At 37.5% G+C, this 23,108-nt stretch overlaps 1 protein-coding gene across 1 annotated transcript; it reads right to left on the reverse strand.

Moving 5' to 3' along the window:
- Nucleotides 1-402: 402 nt before the first annotated feature.
- LOC139971603 (uncharacterized) lies at nt 403-16,286 on the reverse strand. Its single transcript, XM_071978227.1, has 8 exons — nt 15,725-16,286; nt 14,672-14,740; nt 13,943-14,014; nt 12,802-12,929; nt 6,553-6,678; nt 3,787-3,999; nt 2,063-2,413; nt 403-871 (listed from the first exon to the last, which is right to left on the reverse strand). The coding sequence occupies exons 1-8, from the start codon at nt 15,907-15,909 to the stop codon at nt 594-596; spliced, it is 1,422 nt and encodes a 473-aa protein (XP_071834328.1). The 5' UTR covers nt 15,910-16,286; the 3' UTR covers nt 403-593.
- Between the last annotated feature and the right edge of the window lie 6,822 nt (nt 16,287-23,108).

Below are 23,108 nucleotides of genomic sequence, written 5' to 3' on the forward strand. Positions count from 1 at the left end.
GTGTCACAAACTTTAGTCCATACCAATCAGCCACAAACCAGATCAAATCAAATGTACACCTAAAACCATTCAGTGCGCTTGATTATCAATCAAATTGTAAACACTCAACAACATTCAGTGTGCTTGATTATCAATCAAATTGTAAACACTCAACACCATTCAGTGAGCTTCATTGCCAATCAAATGTACACCTAACACCATTCAGTGTGCTTGATTATCAATCAAATTGTAAACACTCAACACCATTCAGTGTGCTTGATTATCAATCAAATTGTAAATACTCATCACTATTCAGTGCTTGATTGCCAATCATATTGTAAACATTCAACACCATTCAGTGTGCTTGATTGTCAATCAAATTGTAAACACTTAACACCATTCAGTGTGCTTGATTGCCAATGAAGTTGTGCTCTTGACACCATTCAGTGTGCTTGATTTCCAACCCAATTCTACACCTAACACCATACTCTGCATGCATGGAATCAAATCACATACACTCGACAACATATAGGGTGCTTGATTGCCAATCAAATTGTAAAGTGAACACCATTTCTGTGTGCATGAATTGCAATACACATAACAAGTTAACACCATCATGCAGTGTGTTCAATATCCAAGGAAATTCCTGTATATTTCTTACCTGAAATTCCTGACAGTTTAGGTTTTTCTGTAGGTGGCATTGTAGACGGACTGACAGTGGTTTGAACTGTTGGACTGACAGTGGCTTGAACTGTTGGACTGACAGTGGTTTGAACTGTTGGACTGACAGTGGTTTGAACTGTTGGACTGACAGTGGTTTGAACTGTTGGACTGACAGTGGTTTGAACTGTTGGACTGACAGTGGTTTGAACTGTAGAGCATGTGCTAACACCTAGTAAAGAAGAAACAAGGCTTTAGTTAGCAACAGCTTACTATCTACCATTGTTGAGTATAACTGCTATTGACCAAGTTTATAAAGCCTATGAAATGTACTTGCATCATGTTTAAGGCAATTATAACCATTTAAGCAGGACATTATTCATAACGAGCTCATAAAATGAGCCTCTTACCATGCTAACATGAATGAGGGATAAGACTCACCTTTACTTGGAAAGATCTCAAGTGGGTTATGCACCCTCACCCTTCTCCTTGGACCAAATCTGGATTGGATAATCCCCCCCCCCCCATCTTCAGGTGTAGATTTATACACCAGGGTGAGTGGTGGCATGTCGCTGGAGCCACCAATAACTCAACACCAACATGTCAGTTAGTGACGTCCATCTTTCTTCCATTTGGATCAAGTCAGATCAGGCCACTCATAGTCATACAGTATTCCTCCCAATGTAATCTGACATGATGCAGATATGTAACTATTGGGGCAGATGAGGGATCACTTCTCACCAAGTAGACCTCTGTGCAGTATCAATCAGTAATGGGTTCAATAACAGACTCAATCACTACCACGTCACAGTTTGTAACATTAAACTATAACTTCTCAGGTACAATTCGGGTTATGCTGGGGACATAAAGCAGTGCCAAAGATCATTGTCTAAGACTACTCTAACTGTCATGGTGTCCCTAGGGCTAGGGTCATCGTTAGGGTCACAAGCTGAATGCGATCACATAGGGAAGCTTGAACAGGGTCCATGTTCCTAGGCTCTGACCCAAAGAGACCCATCAGCCAGGGTTATAGGAATGCTGTTGACTCAGGACGCCATGGGATTACATGGGACATATACATGAGACTGTCAAATTGCAGGCATGTAGAGGGAAAATCTGCATATTTGGGGGATCTTGCTCACATTCCACATGACCTGAGGTTGTAGTGGAACTGCTTCCTTGGTCTATAATGACAGAGCAGGAAGCACCTGACTTTGAAGTCCTCCCAATGTCTGCCAGTGTCAAAGTTGAACTAACAACTGAAATCAAATCACATACACTCGACAACATATAGGGTGCTTGATTGCCAATCAAATTGTAAAGTGAACACCATTTCTGTGTGCATGAATTGCAATACACATAACAAGTTAACACCATCATGCAGTGTGTTCAAAATCCAAGGAAATTCCTGTATATTTCTTACCTGAAATTCCTGACAGTTTAGGTTTTTCTGTAGGTGGCATTGTAGATGGACTGACAGTGGTTTGAACTGTTGGACTGACAGTGGCTTGAACTGTTGGACTGACAGTGGTTTGAACTGTTGGACTGACAGTGGTTTGAACTGTTGGACTGACAGTGGCTTGAACTGTTGGACTGACAGTGGTTTGAACTGTTGGACTGACAGTGGTTTGAACTGTTGGACTGACAGTGGTTTGAACTGTTGGACTGACAGTGGTTTGAACTGTTGGACTGACAGTGGTTTGAACTGTTGGACTGACAGTGGTTTGAACTGTTGGACTGACAGTGGTTTGAACTGTAGAGCATGTGCTAACACCTAGTAAAGAAGAAACAAGGCTTTAGTTAGCAACAGCTTACTATCTACCACTGTTGAGTATAACTGCTATTGACCAAGTTTATAAAGCCTATGAAATGTACTTGCATCATGTTTAAGGCAATTATAACCATTTAAGCAGGACATTATTCATAACGAGCTCATAAAATGAGCCTCTTACAATGCTAACATGAATGTGGGATAAGACTCACCTTTACTTGGAAAGATCTCAAGTGGGTTATGCACCCTCACCCTTTCCTTGGACCAAATCTGGATTCGATAATCCCCCCCCCCCCATCTTCAGGTGTAGATTTATACCCCAGGGTGAGTGGTGGCATGTCGCTGGAGCCACCAATAACTCAACACCAACATGTCAGTTAGTGACGTCCATCTTTCTTCCATTTGGATCAAGTCAGTTCAGGCCACTCATAGTCATACAGTATTCCTCCCAATGTAATCTGACATGATGCAGATATGTAACTATTGGGGCAGATGAGGGATCACTTCTCACCAAGTAGACCTCTGTGCAGTATCAATCAGTAATGGGTTCAATAACAGACTCAATCACTACCACGTCACAGTTTGTAACATTAAACTATAACTTCTCAGGTACAATTCGGGTTATGCTGGGGACATAAAGCAGTGCCAAAGATCATTGTCTAAGACTACTCTAACTGTCATGGTGTCCCTAGGGCTAGGGTCATCGTTAGGGTCACAAGCTGAATGCGATCACATAGGGAAGCTTGAACAGGGTCCATGTTCCTAGGCTCAGACCCAAAGAGACCCATCAGCCAGGGTTATAGGAATGCTGTTGACTCAGGACGCCATGGGATTACATGGGACATATACATGAGACTGTCAAATTGCAGGCATGTAGAGGGAAAATCTGCATATTTGGGGGATCTTGCTCACATTCCACATGACCTGAGGTTGTAGTGGAACTGCTTCCTTAGTCTATAATGACAGAGCAGGAAGCACCTGACTTTGAAGTCCTCCCATTGTCTGCCAGTGTCAAAGTTGAACTAACAACTGGATCTAGCCCACAATTCCCAGAATCTATTTAATTACAGTTGGTACAAAGAGTATACAAGAATGTGCAAAAAGACTGCAGTGCAAGTTTAAGGCAACTCGTACAAATATAATAATTATTTAGTGCACACATTGCTATACACAGTGTTGATATGCTAATTTATGCCTTTATCTGCTATTGCATCTGAACCTCTTGTTCTAGCTGTACTGAACATAAATTATATTAGCACAGTGGTTACATGCACACTGCTCAAGAAGTAAGTACATTGGTCACTTTTTATAAATTTTTTTGCCCAAAAAAAACTACTGTAGGAGCTAGATTTTCTGAATGTTAACAGGAGACTCACCATCTTCTAGAATAATCTTCATCTCTGTTCCCACTGCTGTGATACTTTTTGGCACCAAAACCAACAAATATGACCTTTGAGGATCGCCTGCACTACCACCATCATTCACCCTAACGTTGATCACCATTGAATCAGCTCCAGCTGGTAAGGTAACTTCATCATCATCAATCTCCAAATCACCTTCACTTCCTTCATCTGGTAGGTAAGTAAACCCTGATAATGGATAGGACAGAGCTCAGCCTATATTACTGCTTTACAATCACTTTAAAGGCATTGAAGACTCGCCCAAAACCGCGTGCGGCCATCTGAAAAAGTTAACTTTCTGTTGCTTGCAAGTGACGTTTTGTTTGTGTCGCTACAAATGCAGACAGTACAGTAAGGAAATGTGATACCTTGTTATCTTTAGCTGGACCTGAGATGTCCATCGCTGTATCGTTTGTATACTGTGCTGTGGGTGAGTATTGACCACAGCTGTATGTACTGACTGTACACTAGTGTCTAATTACCGACAGTAGCAAGCTGTGTGTGTATTTTCTGGGATCGATGGTGGTGTTTAACACTTCTGTTACTGTACACCTCATTCGAAACTAGTTCAGATTACCATCATTAGATGTTTCTGTTTGTGCAAGTCTTCACACCCTTTAATACGTAAACACTGTGTAAATAGTGAAAAGTGTAAACATGACACCATTTGGTAAGAACCTGTACACCCCTCCCTCATGATACAGTGTCCTTTGTTTCAACCCATAAGAAATATGGTAACCCAAGCAATATGGTAACCATGTGAACCCAAGAAATATGATACCTGGCCTACACTTAGGCCTATACCTATAAACCACTATAGTGACAGAGAAACATGGAAACAATATCCTTCTAAATGCCAACAAAGTAATATTTCTTGCTGAAGTTAATTGTAATTAATAGCTCCACATTCAGACAATTTTACCATTTGCACAATCTCCAAAATAAACAGTATTTTTGTAGGAAGTACAGTCATAGCATTAGAAGTCATTTTAATTGCCCAAGATACCAAAACAGTCAAATAACATTGATGTCAAACAATATTTGTGCAAGACAATCCCGTATCTTATTGAAATTAGTTATAGTTTTGCTGCAGAGGTGACTGCTAAATGCTAAACAATACAGCATTGTGAACGCAGGATTCTGCATCCATTACGCAATGCTTTAGCTGGGGACACAATATCTTCAAAATTGCTTTGAGTCCTGCCCCAAACACAATTTTTTTTGGTTAAACAAACCCCAAGTACACACACTCACAACTAGTCCTACACAAAACCCCTTCTTGAATGAACATTTTTCTTTCTTTCTTCTCAAGTGAACCATAATTTCTTCCAATCCTATAGTTGTTTGAAACCAAATACATCATAAACAATCAATGGTAAGTTGCGAGGCTTCCAACAACGGAACTAGCAACATTTCCAGGACAGAGATTGTCATGCTAAAAATAGTTCATGGTGTTTTCCAAATTCCCAGTGATTTGATTGGTTAATAGCCCCTTACCCATAGTCTGCAAACATTTGGCATCTGCAGTACTAAATGAACACAAAGCATGTTATTGAATTGCAACTACTTGTATGTTACTTTACCCTGTGTAGAGATAGGTAATTTTTATGCTACAGGTTATTATATGTGTGCATTCAATTATCATAACTTGGACCTTGCTTTTTTTTGACAATTGCTCATGGTACAAAAGTTGTAGTTGAACTGTTTCTAAGAATATCACCTAATATTTGAAAAACTGTTTTGATCACAAAATGTTATGAGTTGAGACAATTTACAAATTTTGTGTGAATTTAACATCTTTGATACTGAAATAAAAAAATTCATCTCACAGTATGCTTGTTCTCTCCACATTGAGTTGCTAAAGTAAAATTTGCAATTCATACCACAGTAATTTCTTCCTTGCAAACTGGCATACATTTTTCGCTGTCCCTTTGACCATGTGCTTCACTAAAATTGTTTGTGCAACGTTTATATGTAACTACTTCATACATCATCATAAGTAGCCCTTGAAGTTTTTTAATCGACATTCCGTTGAAAGTTATTTTCATACAGTAATGGACAAGGGGTCGGAAATGGCCCGGGCTGGGCCGACTTGCCGAGATAGAGGTTGGGGAAAAGGAAAAAATCTGTTCACCTGAATAAATTAATAAAATTGGATAACTGTTAATGGTAACTTAGGAAATATGTTCATGAAAGTTGTTAGCAACTAAAAGGCCTTTTAAGGGCATGTTCTTGTGATGCAGAGATCTATGTATTATTTTCTACAGTATTTAAGGGGCTCAATTACATCAGTCAAAAGTGCAGTATTGTTATTCCTCCATTTTCCTTCAAGGCACTCGTTTTAGTTAACATTGATTTCTGACATTGTTTATGGACATGTCATATAAGGTAGTACTTAGTACAGTATACATATACATGTCTAGGCCAGCATATATGGAAACTAGTCTACAGCATTTGGTTGTTGTGTATAATTAGATCCATGTTTCATCATGTTGAGTTTTCTTTCGTGCACATTATAGACATATATCACTACATAGGCTTCCAATGGCCCACAGTGTGCACGTGTTCATGGAGGACTGCAGGGACGAACGTTTTGCTGAGCAGACTCAGACATTTTTTAAGAGGTCGAATCCAGCGAATATAACTTTTAAAATGCAAGTAACGATACGTCACACTAATAGTGGGATTATCATCTGTTTGTCAAGTAGTCCTCTAGCTCCTAATTATGATTTCATTGCTTACTGTAAGTCATTGCGCTTGTGGCTGCTGAATCCGCAGTAGCTGCTATGTACAGGCTTTCACAGGCCCTTCCAAAGGTAAGATCATCATCTCCCAAGGAAATTGTGAAAGCTGCACCTGGTTTGTCATCTGAAATGAAAAAGAAATATTACCATTATCCAGAAATCATGACCCCTTTAAAGTTTAAACTGGTTTTGAGAATGGAATGAAAGTGTACATAGGTCTCACTATCAAGGACCCAAAGAAACAGGTCTCTACATCATAATTCATATATTCATTATTCATATATGCTAACCATTGGCAATACTTTGCCACCAGTGACCCAGACATACTGTTGCTAGGAGATACACAGACATGGACATACATACAATTACTCAGCTGGGCTTGAGCAACTTGTTTCAAGACTGTAACCCCTGAACCCATTTAAGGAGATTGCCACCAATGACCCAGAAATACACATTGCTAGACCTGTAATACTATACAACTGTAATACAAGACTGTAACCCTGAACACTTAAAAGGAGATTGCCTCCAATGACCCAGACATACACATTGCTAGACCTGTCATACTGTACACACATCTGTAATAATACATTTTCCTGAAAAAAATTCTTCTAATCTCTGTAACTCAACTCTGTAACTGGACAACATACATTAATCTGGGAGTGACTCGAACCGGTGTGTGTAACATATTAGCTACAGTACAGTACAGTAGGAGATGTTTACAAGCATCAGTGTGTGTAACATATTAGCTACAATACAGTAGGAGATGTTTACAAGTATCAGTGTGTGTAACATATTAGCTACAGTACATTATGAGATGTTTACAAGTATCAGTGTATGTAACATATTAGCTACAATACAGTAGGAGATGTTTACAAGTATCAGTGTGTGTAACATATTAGCTACAATACAGTAGGAGATGTTTACAAGTATCAGTGTGTGTAACATATTAGCTACAATACAGTAGGAGATGTTTACAAGTATCAGTGTGTGTAACATATTAGCTACAATACAGTAGGGGATGTTTACAAGTATCAGTGTGTGTAACATATTAGCTACAATACAGTAGGAGATGTTTACAAGTATCAGTGTGTGCAACATATTAGCTACAATACAGTAGGAGATGTTTACAAGTATCAGTGTGTGTAACATATTAGCTACAGTACAGTAGGAGATGTTTACAAGTATCAGTGTGTGTAACATATTAGCTACAATACAGTAGGAGATGTTTACAAGTATCAGTGTGTGTAACATATTAGCTACAGTACAGTAGGAGATGTTTACAAGTATCAGTGTGTGTAACATATTAGCTACAATACAGTAGGAGATGTTTACAAGTATCAGTGTGTGTAACATATTAGCTACAGTACAGTAGGAGATGTTTACAGGCATCAGTGTGTGCAACATATTAGCTACAATACAGTAGGAGATGTTTACAATCATCAGTGTGTGTAACATAATAGCTACAGTACAGTAGGAGATGTTTACAAGTATCAGTGTGTGTAACATGTTAGCTACAGTACAGTAGGAGATGTTTACAAGTATCAGTGTATGTAACATATTAGCTACAATACAGTAGGAGATGTTTACAAGTATCAGTGTGTGTAACATATTAGCTACAATACAGTAGGAGATGTTTACAAGTATCAGTGTGTGTAACATATTAGCTACAATACAGTAGGGGATGTTTACAAGTATCAGTGTGTGTAACATATTAGCTACAATACAGTAGGAGATGTTTACAAGTATCAGTGTGTGTAACATATTAGCTACAATACAGTAGGAGATGTTTACAAGTATCAGTGTGTGTAACATATTAGCTACAGTACAGTAGGAGATGTTTACAAGTATCAGTGTGTGTAACATATTAGCTACAATACAGTAGGAGATGTTTACAAGTATCAGTGTGTGTAACATATTAGCTACAGTACAGTAGGAGATGTTTACAGGCATCAGTGTGTGCAACATATTAGCTACAATACAGTAGGAGATGTTTACAAGTATCAGTGTGTGTAACATAATAGCTACAGTACAGTAGGAGATGTTTACAAGTATCAGTGTGTGTAACATGTTAGCTACAGTACAGTAGGAGATGTTTACAGGCATCAGTGTGTGTAACATATTAGCTACAATACAGTAGGAGATGTTTACAAGTATCAGTGTATGTAACATATTAGCTACAATACAGTAGGAGATGTTTACAAGTATCAGTGTGTGTAACATATTAGCTACAATACAGTAGGGGATGTTTACAAGCATCAGTGTGTGTAACATATTAGCTACAATACAGTAGGAGATGTTTACAAGTATCAGTGTGTGTAACATATTAGCTACAATACAGTAGGAGATGTTTACAAGTATCAGTGTGTGTAACATATTAGCTACAGTACAGTAGGAGATGTTTACAAGTATCAGTGTGTGTAACATATTAGCTACAATACAGTAGGAGATGTTTACAAGTATCAGTGTGTGTAACATATTAGCTACAGTACAGTAGGAGATGTTTACAATCATCAGTGTGTGTAACATATTAGCTACAGTACAGTAGGAGATGTTTACAAGCATCAGTGTGTGTAACATATTAGCTGCAATACAGTAGGAGATGTTTACAAGTATCAGTGTGTGTAACATATTAGCTACAATACAGTAGGGGATGTTTACAAGTATCAGTGTGTGTAACATATTAGCTACAGTACAGTAGGAGATGTTTACAAGCATCAGTGTGTGTAACATATTAGCTACAGTACAGTAGGAGATGTTTACAAGTATCAGTGTGTGTAACATATTAGCTACAGTACAGTAGGAGATGTTTACAAGCATCAGTGTGTGTAACATATTAGCTACAGTACAGTAGGAGATGTTTACAAGTATCAGTGTGTGTAACATATTAGCTACAGTACAGTAGGAGATGTTTACAAGCATCAGTGTGTGTAACATATTAGCTACAGTACAGTAGGAGATGTTTACAAGTATCAGTGTGTGTAACATATTAGCTACAATACAGTAGGAGATGTTTACAATCATCAGTGTGTGTAACATATTAGCTACAATACAGTAGGAGATGTTTACAAGTATCAGTGTGTGTAACATATTAGCTACAATACAGTAGGAGATGTTTACAAGCATCAGTGTGTGTAACATATTAGCTACAGTACAGTAGGAGATGTTTACAAGCATCAGTGTGTGTAACATATTAGCTACAGTACAGTAGGAGATGTTTACAAGTATCAGTGTGTGTAACATATTAGCTACAGTACAGTAGGAGATGTTTACAAGCATCAGTGTGTGTAACATATTAGCTACAGTACAGTAGGAGATGTTTACAAGTATCAGTGTGTGTAACATATTAGCTACAGTACAGTAGGAGATGTTTACAAGCATCAGTGTGTGTAACATATTAGCTACAGTACAGTAGGAGATGTTTACAAGTATCAGTGTGTGTAACATATTAGCTACAATACAGTAGGAGATGTTTACAATCATCAGTGTGTGTAACATATTAGCTACAGTACAGTAGGAGATGTTTACAAGCATCAGTGTGTGTAACATATTAGCTAAAATACAGTAGGAGATGTTTACAAGCATCAGTGTGTGTAACATATTAGCTACAATACAGTAGGAGATGTTTATAAGTATCAGTGTGTGTAACATATTAGCTACAATACAGTAGGAGATGTTTATAAGCATCAGTGTGTGTAACATATTAGCTACAATACAGTAGGAGATGTTTACAAGTATCAGTGTGTGTAACATATTAGCTACAGTACAGTAGGAGATGTTTACAAGCATCAGTGTATGTAACATATTAGCTACAGTACAGTAGGAGATGTTTACAAGCATCAGTGTGTGTAACATATTAGCTACAGTACAGTAGGAGATGTTTACAAGTATCAGTGTGTGTAACATATTAGCTACAATACAGTAGGAGATGTTTACAAGTATCAGTGTGTGTAACATATTAGCTACAGTACAGTAGGAGATGTTTACAAGTATCAGTGTGTGTAACATATTAGCTACAATACAGTAGGAGATGTTTACAAGTATCAGTGTGTGTAACATATTAGCTACAGTACAGTAGGAGATGTTTACAAGCATCAGTGTGTGTAACATATTAGCTACAGTACAGTAGGAGATGTTTACAAGTATCAGTGTGTGTAACATATTAGCTACAGTACAGTAGGAGATGTTTACAAGCATCAGTGTGTGTAACATATTAGCTACAGTACAGTAGGAGATGTTTACAAGCATCAGTGTGTGTAACATATTAGCTACAGTACAGTAGGAGATGTTTACATGTATCAGTGTGTGTAACATATTAGCTGCAATACAGTAGGAGATGTTTACAAGTATCAGTGTGTATCATATTAGTTACAGTACAGTAGGAGATGTTTACAAGTATCAGTGTGTGTAACATATTAGCTACAGTACAGTAGGAAATGTTTACAAGTATCAGTGTGTGTAACATATTAGCTACAATACAGTAGGAGATGTTTACAAGTATCAGTGTGTGTAACATATTAGCTACAGTACAGTAGGAGATGTTTACAAGTATCAGTGTGTGTAACATATTAGCTACAGTACAGAAGGAGATGTTTACAAGTATCAGTGAGTTTAACATATTAGCTACAAAAACAGTACTAAGTATCAATGGACATGTGTACTGTACAAACTACATATGTGCACACATATGTACACTACGTAGGTAGTTTACAGTAGTGGTAATTTGAAGGCTAAGATGCTGACATTGCAAACAATTCAAAGGAAATATAGACTGTGCCGCTTAACTCCAAGTGGCATTTTGAAAATGAAAGTTGACAAAATTTATATCTGAACAGGAAATTATTATGCATATCTATGCTAATGAAGATGCATCATAGATTGATCTCACTACCTGTATCTATGTCAAGGAACCACTGTTGGAAACAGTATGTTGTGGCTTGCTACAAGTATCTATCTAAGTTTATTATTTCTCTTCAAATTGAATCACATGATTACTATCAGAGCAGTGGTGCCCTGTTAATGGGGATCCATTACAATCTCTCCGACTGAATCATGTGCCTAGTATAAAACACAGCGACGTTAATTGTCATAATATGAACGAACCTCCACAATAGGACTTCAATACTAAGTAGTGTTTACACGGGTCCAAAAATTGGGAACCGTGTACCCGACAGCCATTACCCATCGGGTATCTGGGTACCTGGTAAATTGTTTACCCTCGTGTATCACGATTTTCAGGAAATTACATATTGGATGCTTTAATAAATGAATTATAATCTCCACTGACAATGTTTTCATGTTCACAAATACATAGGTGTATCCATGGAATACTTTTATTATTGCTGTTATCTTAGACCACATGATTGCCTAACACCACACTAAGTCAATGGAGTAATCTAGACTCACCATAGATCTGTTTATTAGCTGAAATTGTGACACAGTTATAATATATCCATGGGACACTTTCGTTATTGCTGTTATCTTCGACCACATGGTAGCCTAACACCACACTTAGTCAATAGGAAAATCTTGCCTAACCATCGGTTTGCAAAAAAAAAATCACTCTTTGCGTGATATTCGGGTAATAAATTAGGAACCGGGTAGTATCGCACCGGGCGGGTACCCAGCTACCCCTTGCAAACACTAGTACTTAGCAACTTCAATGAGGTCTGCTGTAGCATCAGCTATACTGTCTGCTAGTCACCTCAGCAAACTTTCATTTTACCTATCTTGTTTTGAAGAGTATATTCTTTTTTCAAACACTAGCAGACTGTATTTCAATCAAAAAATCATTCATTTTAAAAGCAGATTTAAACCAGTAGTCTGTAAAAGTTTAGGTAGATGACCGAGGACCATTCACATGGATTGAGCCTCAAAGCCACAGGACCCTCCTTCCCACCCCCCCCCCCCACCCCAACCATCAGAGAAAACTTGCTTGTGCTGATTAAAACATAACTTCATTGATTTTCATCGACAAGCTCAAAAAGCTGTGGATTAATTTCAGACTTCTGGAAAGGCCATGCAACCCAACATGAATGTTTGTCAACCTAATATGGGGTCAGAGGTTGGGCTCCACAGTTTCAATAGCATTGGTTTATAAGTGGTCTTTGTAATATCAAATTTAATATTAAGCCCACAACCATCTCCTTCTAAAGATTAAACTTATTATTGTTATAAGTTATGTCATCAATCCAGATATCTCTTCAAATTTCTTTTCATTTTTTTATTTTATTTTCGATAATGTACTTACCAAGATAACTACTAATGGTGTTTCCATTTGTGCAGTTACCGATGACCTCATTCTTAGGGTAGGATTTACGCCAGACTTGTAACCACTCAATCTCCTGGTTACACACAATGGGATTCATTGAGAGGTCTCTGGAAAATGTAGACAAAGATAAAATAATACATTCTGGAATAATATTCCTTTAAAAGAAATCTATTTTATTAACAAGTATTTAGGTTTACATGTCCAAACTTCATGGTTTATAAGAAAAATGTACCATCTTTTATAGCAATAATATATAAAAATTGGTTACAGAAAACAATAAATTGGATTTCTACACAAAAAGGATTAAGCTAGATATGACTACGTCCTGCAATTGTGGAAAACGACAGTGTCTCGAGTTAGGAACAAGTTTTTCAGATAAGATTTTTTAAGCAGTTCCTTTCTTCTCTGAATTCAACATTTGAAAGGAAACTAGATCATATGAAATGGAGATATAGCACAGTAAGTACATGTAGTCTACTGAGCCAAAGATAAAGTATATTATTGTCCAGTATTATTCAATGATGATAAACTGGGAACGCAGTATAATGGAAAAGCTATGAACACAGCTATGCCCAGTACTTAGTGTGCTCTCAGGTGCAGTATCAGCCCATACTTGAGTACAGTATGATTACTCTATATGGACATAGTTACAGTAGTTTACTCTCAGGTGCAGTATCAGCCCATACTCAATACGAATACAGTATGATTACTCCATATGGATATAGCAAGTTTACTATCAGGTGCAGTATCTACCCATACTCCATAATGGGTACAGTATGCTTCCTATATATGGATATAGCAAATTAACTCTCAGGTGCAGTATCAGCCCATATTTCATAATTGATACAGTATGATTACTCTATATGAATATCAAGTTTACTAGAACTGTTGCAGTATCAGCTGCCTATACTTCACAATGGGTACAGTATGATTACTGTAGCTAGTTTACTCTCAGGTGCAGTATCAGCCCATACTTCATACTGGGTACAGTATGGCTACTCTACATGGACATAGCTAGTTTACTCTCAGGTTCATTTATACAGCATCTACCCATACTTGATAATGGGTACTACAATACTGTATAAATGAACTTCATATGAACCCAGAGTGGCTCACTCACATGTTTTGCAAGGATCCAACATACTCAAAACTTTCCTTGCTGATGGTTTCCAAATCGTTGTTGCTCAAATTTCTGCGGGAAAAAGAGAAATAGTATCGTGTTATACAGGCCCTGACAATTATCTTTAACGTACTCGACATTTGGCGATTGTGGCGAAAGCTTCACTCGCCACTATTATCGCTAATACTTGTAGCATACTGTACAAAATTATAGCATCATCACTACTGTATTATAAATCAAGGTTAGGCAGATACATGGCGCTTAATCATGCACAATGTTGGAAAATGTCTGTGCAGTTCGAAATTGAATTATTCTTCCAAGAAAAGAAAGGGATGACCAGCGTAAAACAAGTCTATAAATCATTATGCATGCAGCTAATGTAATCCTATTTTGTCTCAAACAATTCCAAGAACATTCATCAGCACAAATACCTACAACGGTAGCCTTGTTTCTGTAACACTAGGGTTCCTGTAGTGCTAGGCATATACTAGCTAGTTGTACATGAGTACGCAGAGTAACTCACTGCAACTTTGACCAAATGGTACATGTGTAAGAAATTGCAGCAAGAAATAATTTAGGAGGTATTTGACTATATTGTATACTTACAGATACTGTAAGTTAATGGTATCTGGCCTTTTAGTAAATATACTGTAGGTTAATGAGAACTTGAAGCAACCAGATGGTATCTGGCGGTTCTGGCCTTTTAATTACAATAATGTTCATACTTACAGATCAGTTAACGAGCGTTGATTGAAGTAACCAGGTGGAATCTCAGAGATAAGGCTATCAACTATGGTTCTGAAGATATAATATGCAAGAATAATTGGTTAAGTCATCCCTAATCACAAACAACAGTACTTAGATCCCACATACATGCATTTATAAACTAAATGTATCATATATATATATATATATATATATATATATATATATATATATATATATATATATATATATATATATATATATATATATATATATATCCTCGCTTACTACTTCTGCAAACCTGACTACTCTTTATTCAAGAACCCCATTTTTAATTTCTTTATGTACAGTTCTGCACAACAGAAAGGTTGTTCTGTAAGTATATACTGAATATTCAGTATGCTGAAGCATCATTCATTAGCCATTCTTTTATTAAAACACAAACTTATCAATTACTGTAAGAACTCCATTGTGTGGTATGTAAATAAACACACAATCTTGATAATTGTACTTTCAGTTTTATGCTAAGCTTTAAACCATTAAGAACTGCTTCGATTTGTGTACTGTTTCTTAAACTGTTGCTTAATGCAGTTATACAGTCCCTTGGACGACCAGGGCTTACCTATTGGTTTTTCAAACAGAAAAAATGGTTTGTCCAAAACATGTAGCAAAATAACAGAAAACTGACCAATATGTCAAGTGCAGGAGAGAATACCAGCATTGGAGACTTCAAACTCTGATACCTTTGTTTCATTTTAGTAATTCCAACATGACAAGGAGGGGTACAAATTTATCGCTTTATCTATTTAAGGATTGTTCGGTAAACAATGCAATCTAAATTTGATGTTAGCAGGTCATATGCGAGACGACCACCAAAAAAGAGTTTGGTTGTCCAAACAAAATTTTGGGTCTCCTCAGACAATCCGCCTAGAATTTAGAAACGTTAAAACTTGGCCTTGTATACTGGTAGTACTAGGGCCAAGGGTAAGCCTAAAATTAGATCATACACATCTATAAACTCAATTCGAACTTTCCAAAAGGAGGAATGATTCGGAAATAGAAAATAAATCTTCTCACAAGTCTGATACTTCTTTCGGGAGGTTTGGTAGGACATCTAATCCACTACACGATATAGTTGGAAAGACTTGACTGGGGCGGCTACGACATTCACACCCATTTGGACACTCAGAGTTTGCAGACCTAACTGCGAACGTTACCAAATATAAAACTAAAGTTAATGCTGGGGTACATTTAACTGTCATTATGATTTAAAATGCGGTATTCCGCTGCCACCGAGATGACTTAATTTTCAATTCCCAATCAAAGAAGTACCAAAGTGTTCCTTGTCGCTTTCTCAAGTTATCGTTGTTTACACACGTACTGTAGTGTAGCTTCGTATAAGCCTCTTACGCGGCCTCATTGGAGGTAGCAGCCACTAAGAGCAGACACTAACAGCAGCCTCTAAGAAAATGAGGACAGTAAGACATGACACACAGTACTACAACTGCGGTCGTGTGTGTTTGTTATAACTGACGCTGCGGTCGAGTGTGTTGTTCAATTAGTGCATAAATAAGAAAGGTTTTTTTCAAAATCAATTTATTTTATCTATGGAGCCTACTAGGATGTCCAGTTAGCACCACATTAAAGTAGAAAGTTTCCTCTTTTACGTGCTATATCTCTATTATCGGTAACAAAATGATCCAAAAAATTATTTTGTTGTTCCCCCCCCCTTCAAAATCGATTAACTTTAGTTATGGAGCCTACTAGGATGTCCGGTTGGCACCACATTAAAGTAGACAGGTTCATCTTTCACGTGATATACCTCTACTATCGGTAACAAAAATGATTTCTTGACCAAAAGTGACCTTAAAGTTTTAACCCCGATACGGACATCTCTAAACGCGCTGTATATACGTAACGTGTAACGATCAGAAAACTGTTTACATTTTTTCATTTTTTTTTTCAAAATCGATCAACTTTAGTTATGGAGCCTACTATGATGTCCGGTTAGCACCACATTAAAGTAGAAAGGCTTCTCTTTCACGTGGTATGCATTTACTATCGGTAACAAAAATGATTTCTTGACCAAAAATGGCCTTAAAATTTTAACCCCGATACAGACCCTTCTCTAAACGCGCTGTATATACGTAATGTGTAACGATCAGAAAAATGGTTAATTTTTATTTTTTTTTCAAAATCGATTAACTTTAGTTATGGAGCCTACTGGCATATCCGGTTAGCATCACATTAAAGTCGAAAGGTTCCTCTTTCACGTGGTATACCTCTACTATCGGTAACAAAAATCATTTCTTGACCAAAAGTGGCCTTAAAGTTTTAACCCCGACAGAGACCCTTCTCTAAACGCGCTGTATATACGTAATGTGTAATGATCAGAAAACTGTTTAATTTTAATTTTTTTCAAAATCGGTTAACTTTAGTTATGGAGCCTACTAGGAAGTCCGGTTAGCATCACATTAAAGTAGACAGGTTCATCTTTCACGTGGTATGCCTCTATTATCGGTAACAAAAATGATTTCTTGACCAAAAATGGCCTTAAAGTTTTAACCCCGATACGGACATCTCTAAACGCGCTGTATATCTAATGTGTAATGATCCAAAAAATGTTTTTATTTTTCAAAATCGATTAACTTTAGTTATCGAGTCTACTGGCATGTCCGGTTAGCACCACATTAAAGTAGAAAGGTTCCGGCACGTGGTAAACCTATACTATCGGTAAAAAAAATGATTTCTTGATCAAAAATGGCCTTAAAGTTTTAACCTCGATACGGACATCTCTAAAAGCGCTGTATATACGTAACATGTAATGATCCCATTTTTTTCCCTTCAAAATCGATTAACTTTAGTTATGGAGCCTACTGGCATGTCTGGTTAGCACCACATTAAAGTAGACAGGTTCATCTTTCACGTGATATACCTCTACTTTCGGTAACAAAAATGATTTCTTGACCAAAAATGGCCTTAAAGTTTTAACCCCGATACGGACATCTCTAAACGCGCTGTATATACGTAATGTGTAATGATCAGAAAAAATGGTTAATTTTATTTTTTTCAAAATCGATTAACTTTAGTGATGTGAAGGTTTTCTGCAAGAAGGTAAATGACTAACTTCTTTTGAAAGAAAATACAGTACGACGAAAGTTTATCAATTTTGTTTGCTTACATATTTTGCCTATATAGTCTGATATTTCGGTACGGGTGGAGCACAGAAGATTTGCTACAAAGAGAAGCTATGGAGCACAAATATTCAGTTTGTTCCGACAAGAAGGACAAAATTGAACCATAAACAAATACAATCGAGAAATCATTTTTGTTACCGATAGTAGAGGTATACCACGTAATAGAAGAACGTTTCTACTTTAATGTGGTGCTAACCGGACATGCCAGTAGACTCCATAACTAAAGTTAATCGATTTTGAAAAAAAAAAAACATTTTTTGGATCATTACACATTAGATATACAGAGCGTTTAGAGGGTTCCCGGACAATTCCCCCCTGGACGATTTCCCCCCGGACGATTACCCCCCGGACGATTCCCCCTCGGACAATTGCCCCCCGGACAATTCCCAACCCGGACAATTACCACCCGGACAATTGCCAACCCTGACAATTGCCCCCCGGACAATTCCCACTCCGGACAATTCCCACCCATGACAATTCCCACCCATGACAATTGTCCCCGGACAATTTCCCTCGGACAATCCCCTTCCTCGGAAATTTCGACGATTGATTGACAGCCGATGTAGGCGGGTTCAAGGCTATTATTCCAGTAAAAACGAGGGTGTGCAACAAGAGATTTCAGTTTTGGTTTCGATGACAATCGTAACCTATGCATTTATGCGGGCGGAGAGTGTGTATGCGTGTATGCGTGTGTGCGGGGGGGGGGGGGGGGTGTAACGCCTCGCTTGTAAATACGATATCTCAGGAAGTGAAGCATTGACCAATCTAATATTGGTGTATATGAGTATTACATTGGGTAGAAGAACCCTTTTGTTTTGTGGGTAGGTCAAAAATCATTTTGAGTCACCAGGGGCCAAATAGTAAAAACCTTGTAAAGACGATATCTCAAGGATATAAGCTTAAACCAATATCATATTTAAGTTCGTGAGTAGGGGACCACATTTACGAGCAAAAGCCTCTAGTTTAATGTGGAGGTCAAAGGTCATTTGGGTTCACCAGGGGTCAAATAGTGTAAACCTTGTAAATACGATATCTCAAGAAGGGAATGTTGAACGAATCTCATATTTAGTATGTAGTTGTTACACGTTCAGTACAATATTTTATTGAGATCAAAGGTCATTTTGAGTCGCCAGACGCCAAGTTGTGGAAACCTTGTTTATAAGCTACAGTATATCCCACCGACCAGCCTATCAGATAACATGTGCGTTACGCCTCGTACGAATAGGGGGCTATTGGCATTGGAAATGAGCTTATGGGCATCCGTAGAATCTAAAACTCAAAAACTGTAAACTCCAACATACTTGCATTTGCTTAAACCTGCTGCTTGGAAGCCTTACTTTGCGTGCAAAAGGTGTACCATTCAGACAACAGAGGATAGTTGTAGCCTTCCTGGATTACAAGCTGGGATAGGGGACCAAATGGAATATTTTTGCCACTGACTTGAGACTTGAGTTGAGCCCACTCTTTTTGAATTTCCTCCTTTATTTCTTCAAGCCATCTGGGTTGTTCTGATCATTTAGCAGCAAAGTACTACAATGATCAGCCACCCTCCCAATTTCTTCAACACCCGATGAATTCAAAGTTTCGTCTTTTCTTGCTGGCCATAATAAAGGTCAACAATTTGGTAACAGAACTGAAAGTTTGTGGACAAAAGCCGAAGCTATGCCTCATATTACTGACTTGTGAATTAGGATACAAAGTTTTATTGACATGTCAGGGAGGCCTTTCTATTCTGTGCAAAAAATATATTCTGTAAGAAATATATATATGCTGAACAAAGTACGGAGCTCTGTAAGTGCCAAACCAGATGTTGGTGTTTCAGTAACTTCAGTGAACAGCTTATTCATTATATTGGCAATAAGTGTGCAAGTACAATGCACTTTCTTGCTCAGAACCGAAATGCAGTTCAAAGTTAGTGGTTATGCGACATCACATTGCATATGATATTACGACGATACGATCGACAGCATAGCCTACTGTATCTAGCCGGCTTAACAGTCCCATTAACATATCATATAACCAGGGAGCTGTTAGAGTAGCAGCTCCCTGGTATAACATAGGTAACATATACGTATAGCAGCAGTACTGCAATCATAGCGAGTAGCGCGTTAGTAGGATAGTTGGTAGTGTGATGTTAACGTTAGACTACTCTAAACAGCATACATATTACTTACACTAGGCTAAGACTTAGCATATATTCCACTATTTGCTCTTCTCTAACCACAGTCTTTCAATAATTTGTTGCACTTCTGCAAGGACTCAATACATCAACGGAAAGAAAGTGGATGTGAAGAAAACAGCAATATGATGAATAAGCTGGTCACTGAAGTTACTGAACAACACAACATCTCAGTTGGCACTTACAGAGCACCGTACTTTGTTTAGCATATATATTTTTCTTACAGAATATATTTTTTGCACAGAATAGAACTTTGTTATTAGAGAATATATACAAAGAATAAAAATTTATTTTTGTACAGACAAAAACTTTTTCTATAGAATATATATATTTTCTGTCACAGAATTTATATATTTTGTTAGAGAAAAATATTTTTCGGTCAGAGAATTGACATACTTTTTGAAAAGGATATATATATTTCTTTAGAGAATACCTTTTTTTTTCTCTTAGAGAATAAATATATTCTTGGCAGAGAAAAAATATTTTTTGTGCTAGAGAATATATCTTTTTGACAGAATATTTACTATAAGACAATATATATTTTTGCACAGAATACATATATGTTGTTAAGAAAATACTTTCTGTACGCCTGGAGAAAATATAAATATATACTTTAAGGGAATAAATATAATTTTCAGGGAATGTATATGTGTAAACAAATATGTCTAAAATGTATTTTTGAAGTTAACCATGTATGTATTTCGCAAGTACAGCATATATATATTTGTACGTATATATTCCGCTTTCTCGCGCCATAGCAATTGTCCGGGGGAAATTGTCCGGGGGGAAATAGTCCGGGGGGAATTGTCCGGGAGGGTTATTGACCGGGGGGTAATTGTCCGGGGGGAAGTCGTCCGGGATGGGAATTGTCCGGGGGAAATTGTCTGGGGTGGGAACTGTCCGGGGTGGGAATTGTCTGGGTGGGAATTGTCCGGGGGGTAATTGTCCAGGGGGGAGTTGTCCGGTCACCGTTTAGAGATGTCCGTATCTGAGTTAAAACTTTAAGGCCACTTTTAGTCAAGAAATCATTTTTGTTACCGATAGTAGAGGTATATCACGTGAAAGATGAACCTGTCTACTTTAATGTGGTGCTAACCAGACATGCCAGTAGGCTCCATAACTAAAAATTAATTGATTTTGAAGAAGAAAAAACAATTATCAATATTTTAAAACGTTTAGGCCACTTTTGGTCCAAAAAATCGGCTTTGTTACCGATAGCAGGTATAACACGAGAAAGAAGAAATTGTTTTCTTTGATTTGATGCTAACTGGACCTCCTTACTAGGTCGAAAACTCAAATTAATCGATTTTGAAATAATAATACGTTTGGATCATAACACATTACCGCGCGTTTCGAGCTAATTTTTCCATTTGCATCCCACTCCTGTTAGGATCGAACGGTTTGTAGCCATCGAATTTCAATAAATCAAAGTGTTACTGGCTGTTTTTTCATACCACGTGTAAGAGGAATAACTTAACATCGTCATTGTACCCCTCTTGACTGTTGCATATTCTCATAAATTAATTGTTTAGACATTTGAAGAAAAAAAAGAGAAAAAATGGTATAAAAATTGCCGCAATTTACGCTTTTCTCCACAAGATTTGGTAGGATCACAAGTTTCAGTTCAATATGGATGTAGATTTCGTCCACAATTAAATTCCAAAATTATATTACATGAAAGAGCAACAACTCATCTCTCATATGGTGCAATTATTGGCATTTTACAGTATTCATAGCGTTAATTATTATCGCTTTAAAACAGGTACGAAAAAGTAGCAGTCTTGTTATTGTCCGCTAATTTAGGCTGCCCTCAGTAGCTGCTGGGGATCCACTTTCCCGCCACAGTGTACCCAGCGCTCGTCACAGTGTACAAACATCAGTGGCCAACGGCGTGTAACGTTGATGTATACACTATTGGCTGCTGTTAGTGGCTGCTCTTAGTGGCTGCTAGGTTCTTACGCGTCACGCTGTGAGTACAGTACAGTATGTCCAGTATAGTAAGTGAACAACTTGCTAGCACTCACTTTGGTATAGAGTAAATAAGAAGGAATTCCACATCATAGTCTCCAGAAGTTTAAATTTAAAAGGTTTGCAACTTTCTCAATACACTATCTAAGGAAACGTTCATACAAAATGAAAGTCATGGTACTTAATTCGAATAAGCAGTGGTTGAGGGAGTCACTCCACCCTATGATGTCATCATACTGACGTCAGGGAATTCCCCGAATTTCCCTGAACCATCCGTATGCACGATCGTACCAGACACTGCCTTAGGCTGAGTACAGGGAGTTGCCGTTTAGAATGGCAACTCCCTGTTACGGGTAAAGACGAACTTTTTAAGTCCAGCGTGAAGTGCACAGAACTGTCGGCTTTGTATGACCTGACGTGATGTGTCATCGGTATTTCTGTTCCATTGAATGCTTTACACTATAGACATACATATTTAGTTTCATCCCATCAAGTAGTTGACAAGAACATATGCATGCACAAGAGTTAGAACCCTTCACGAATCTACAATATAAAATACAGTTAACATTTAAACACTTTTTTTTTCGTGTCTTGAGATATTATCATATATTCGTGCCGATATGCATGTAACTGCCACAGAAGAGAATTTGTATTGTACTCAGGATACGACATTTACCTATATCACGTTTTGAGCTTCGCAAACATATACAACACCAGCTAAACTGCTAAAGTTCATTAGAAAGAAATACATTTGCTTTCAGCCTCGATCAGGTCATCAAACTAGTTCATCAAGTTTAAGCATCAATTGACATAATTAGAGTAATTAAATAAACACAAACTTTCGTAAACTATAGTCAAAGATGCTTGTTACGTTTATAGCATTATCGCATATCAAGAAGTCTCGTGAAAATGTTTATCATATAGCATAGATATTATGTTTCATGAGTTAATCATAGCTACTATACAAGGACGTGGTGTTTATATACGGTTTTGCGCTTTGAGTGGTATGTGGGGTGTTGATGTTTGGACTGCTCTGCGATGTGATCAGATGTATGAGAACAATGATATTTAGTATGTACGTCGTGTAGCTGTGCTGTACTCAAATTTGTGATATGTT

This window comes from Apostichopus japonicus, chromosome 8 (genome assembly GCF_037975245.1).
Source record: "Apostichopus japonicus isolate 1M-3 chromosome 8, ASM3797524v1, whole genome shotgun sequence".
Classification (NCBI taxonomy): Eukaryota; Metazoa; Echinodermata; class Holothuroidea; order Aspidochirotida; family Stichopodidae; genus Apostichopus; species Apostichopus japonicus.

Bases quoted from the DNA above. Each gene is read 5' to 3' on its own strand.
- LOC139971603 (XM_071978227.1), bottom strand. From the start codon at position 15,909: ATGACAGTTAAATGTACCCCAGCATTAACTTTAGTTTTATATTTGGTA. The intron at 14,741-15,724 runs GTGAGAAGATTT...TTATATCTTCAG, and splicing joins CCGAAAGAAGTATCAGACTT to AACCATAGTTGATAGCCTTA. The intron at 4,000-6,552 runs GTAAGCAATGAA...ATCCATTATCAG, and splicing joins CACAAGCGCAATGACTTACA to GGTTTACTTACCTACCAGAT.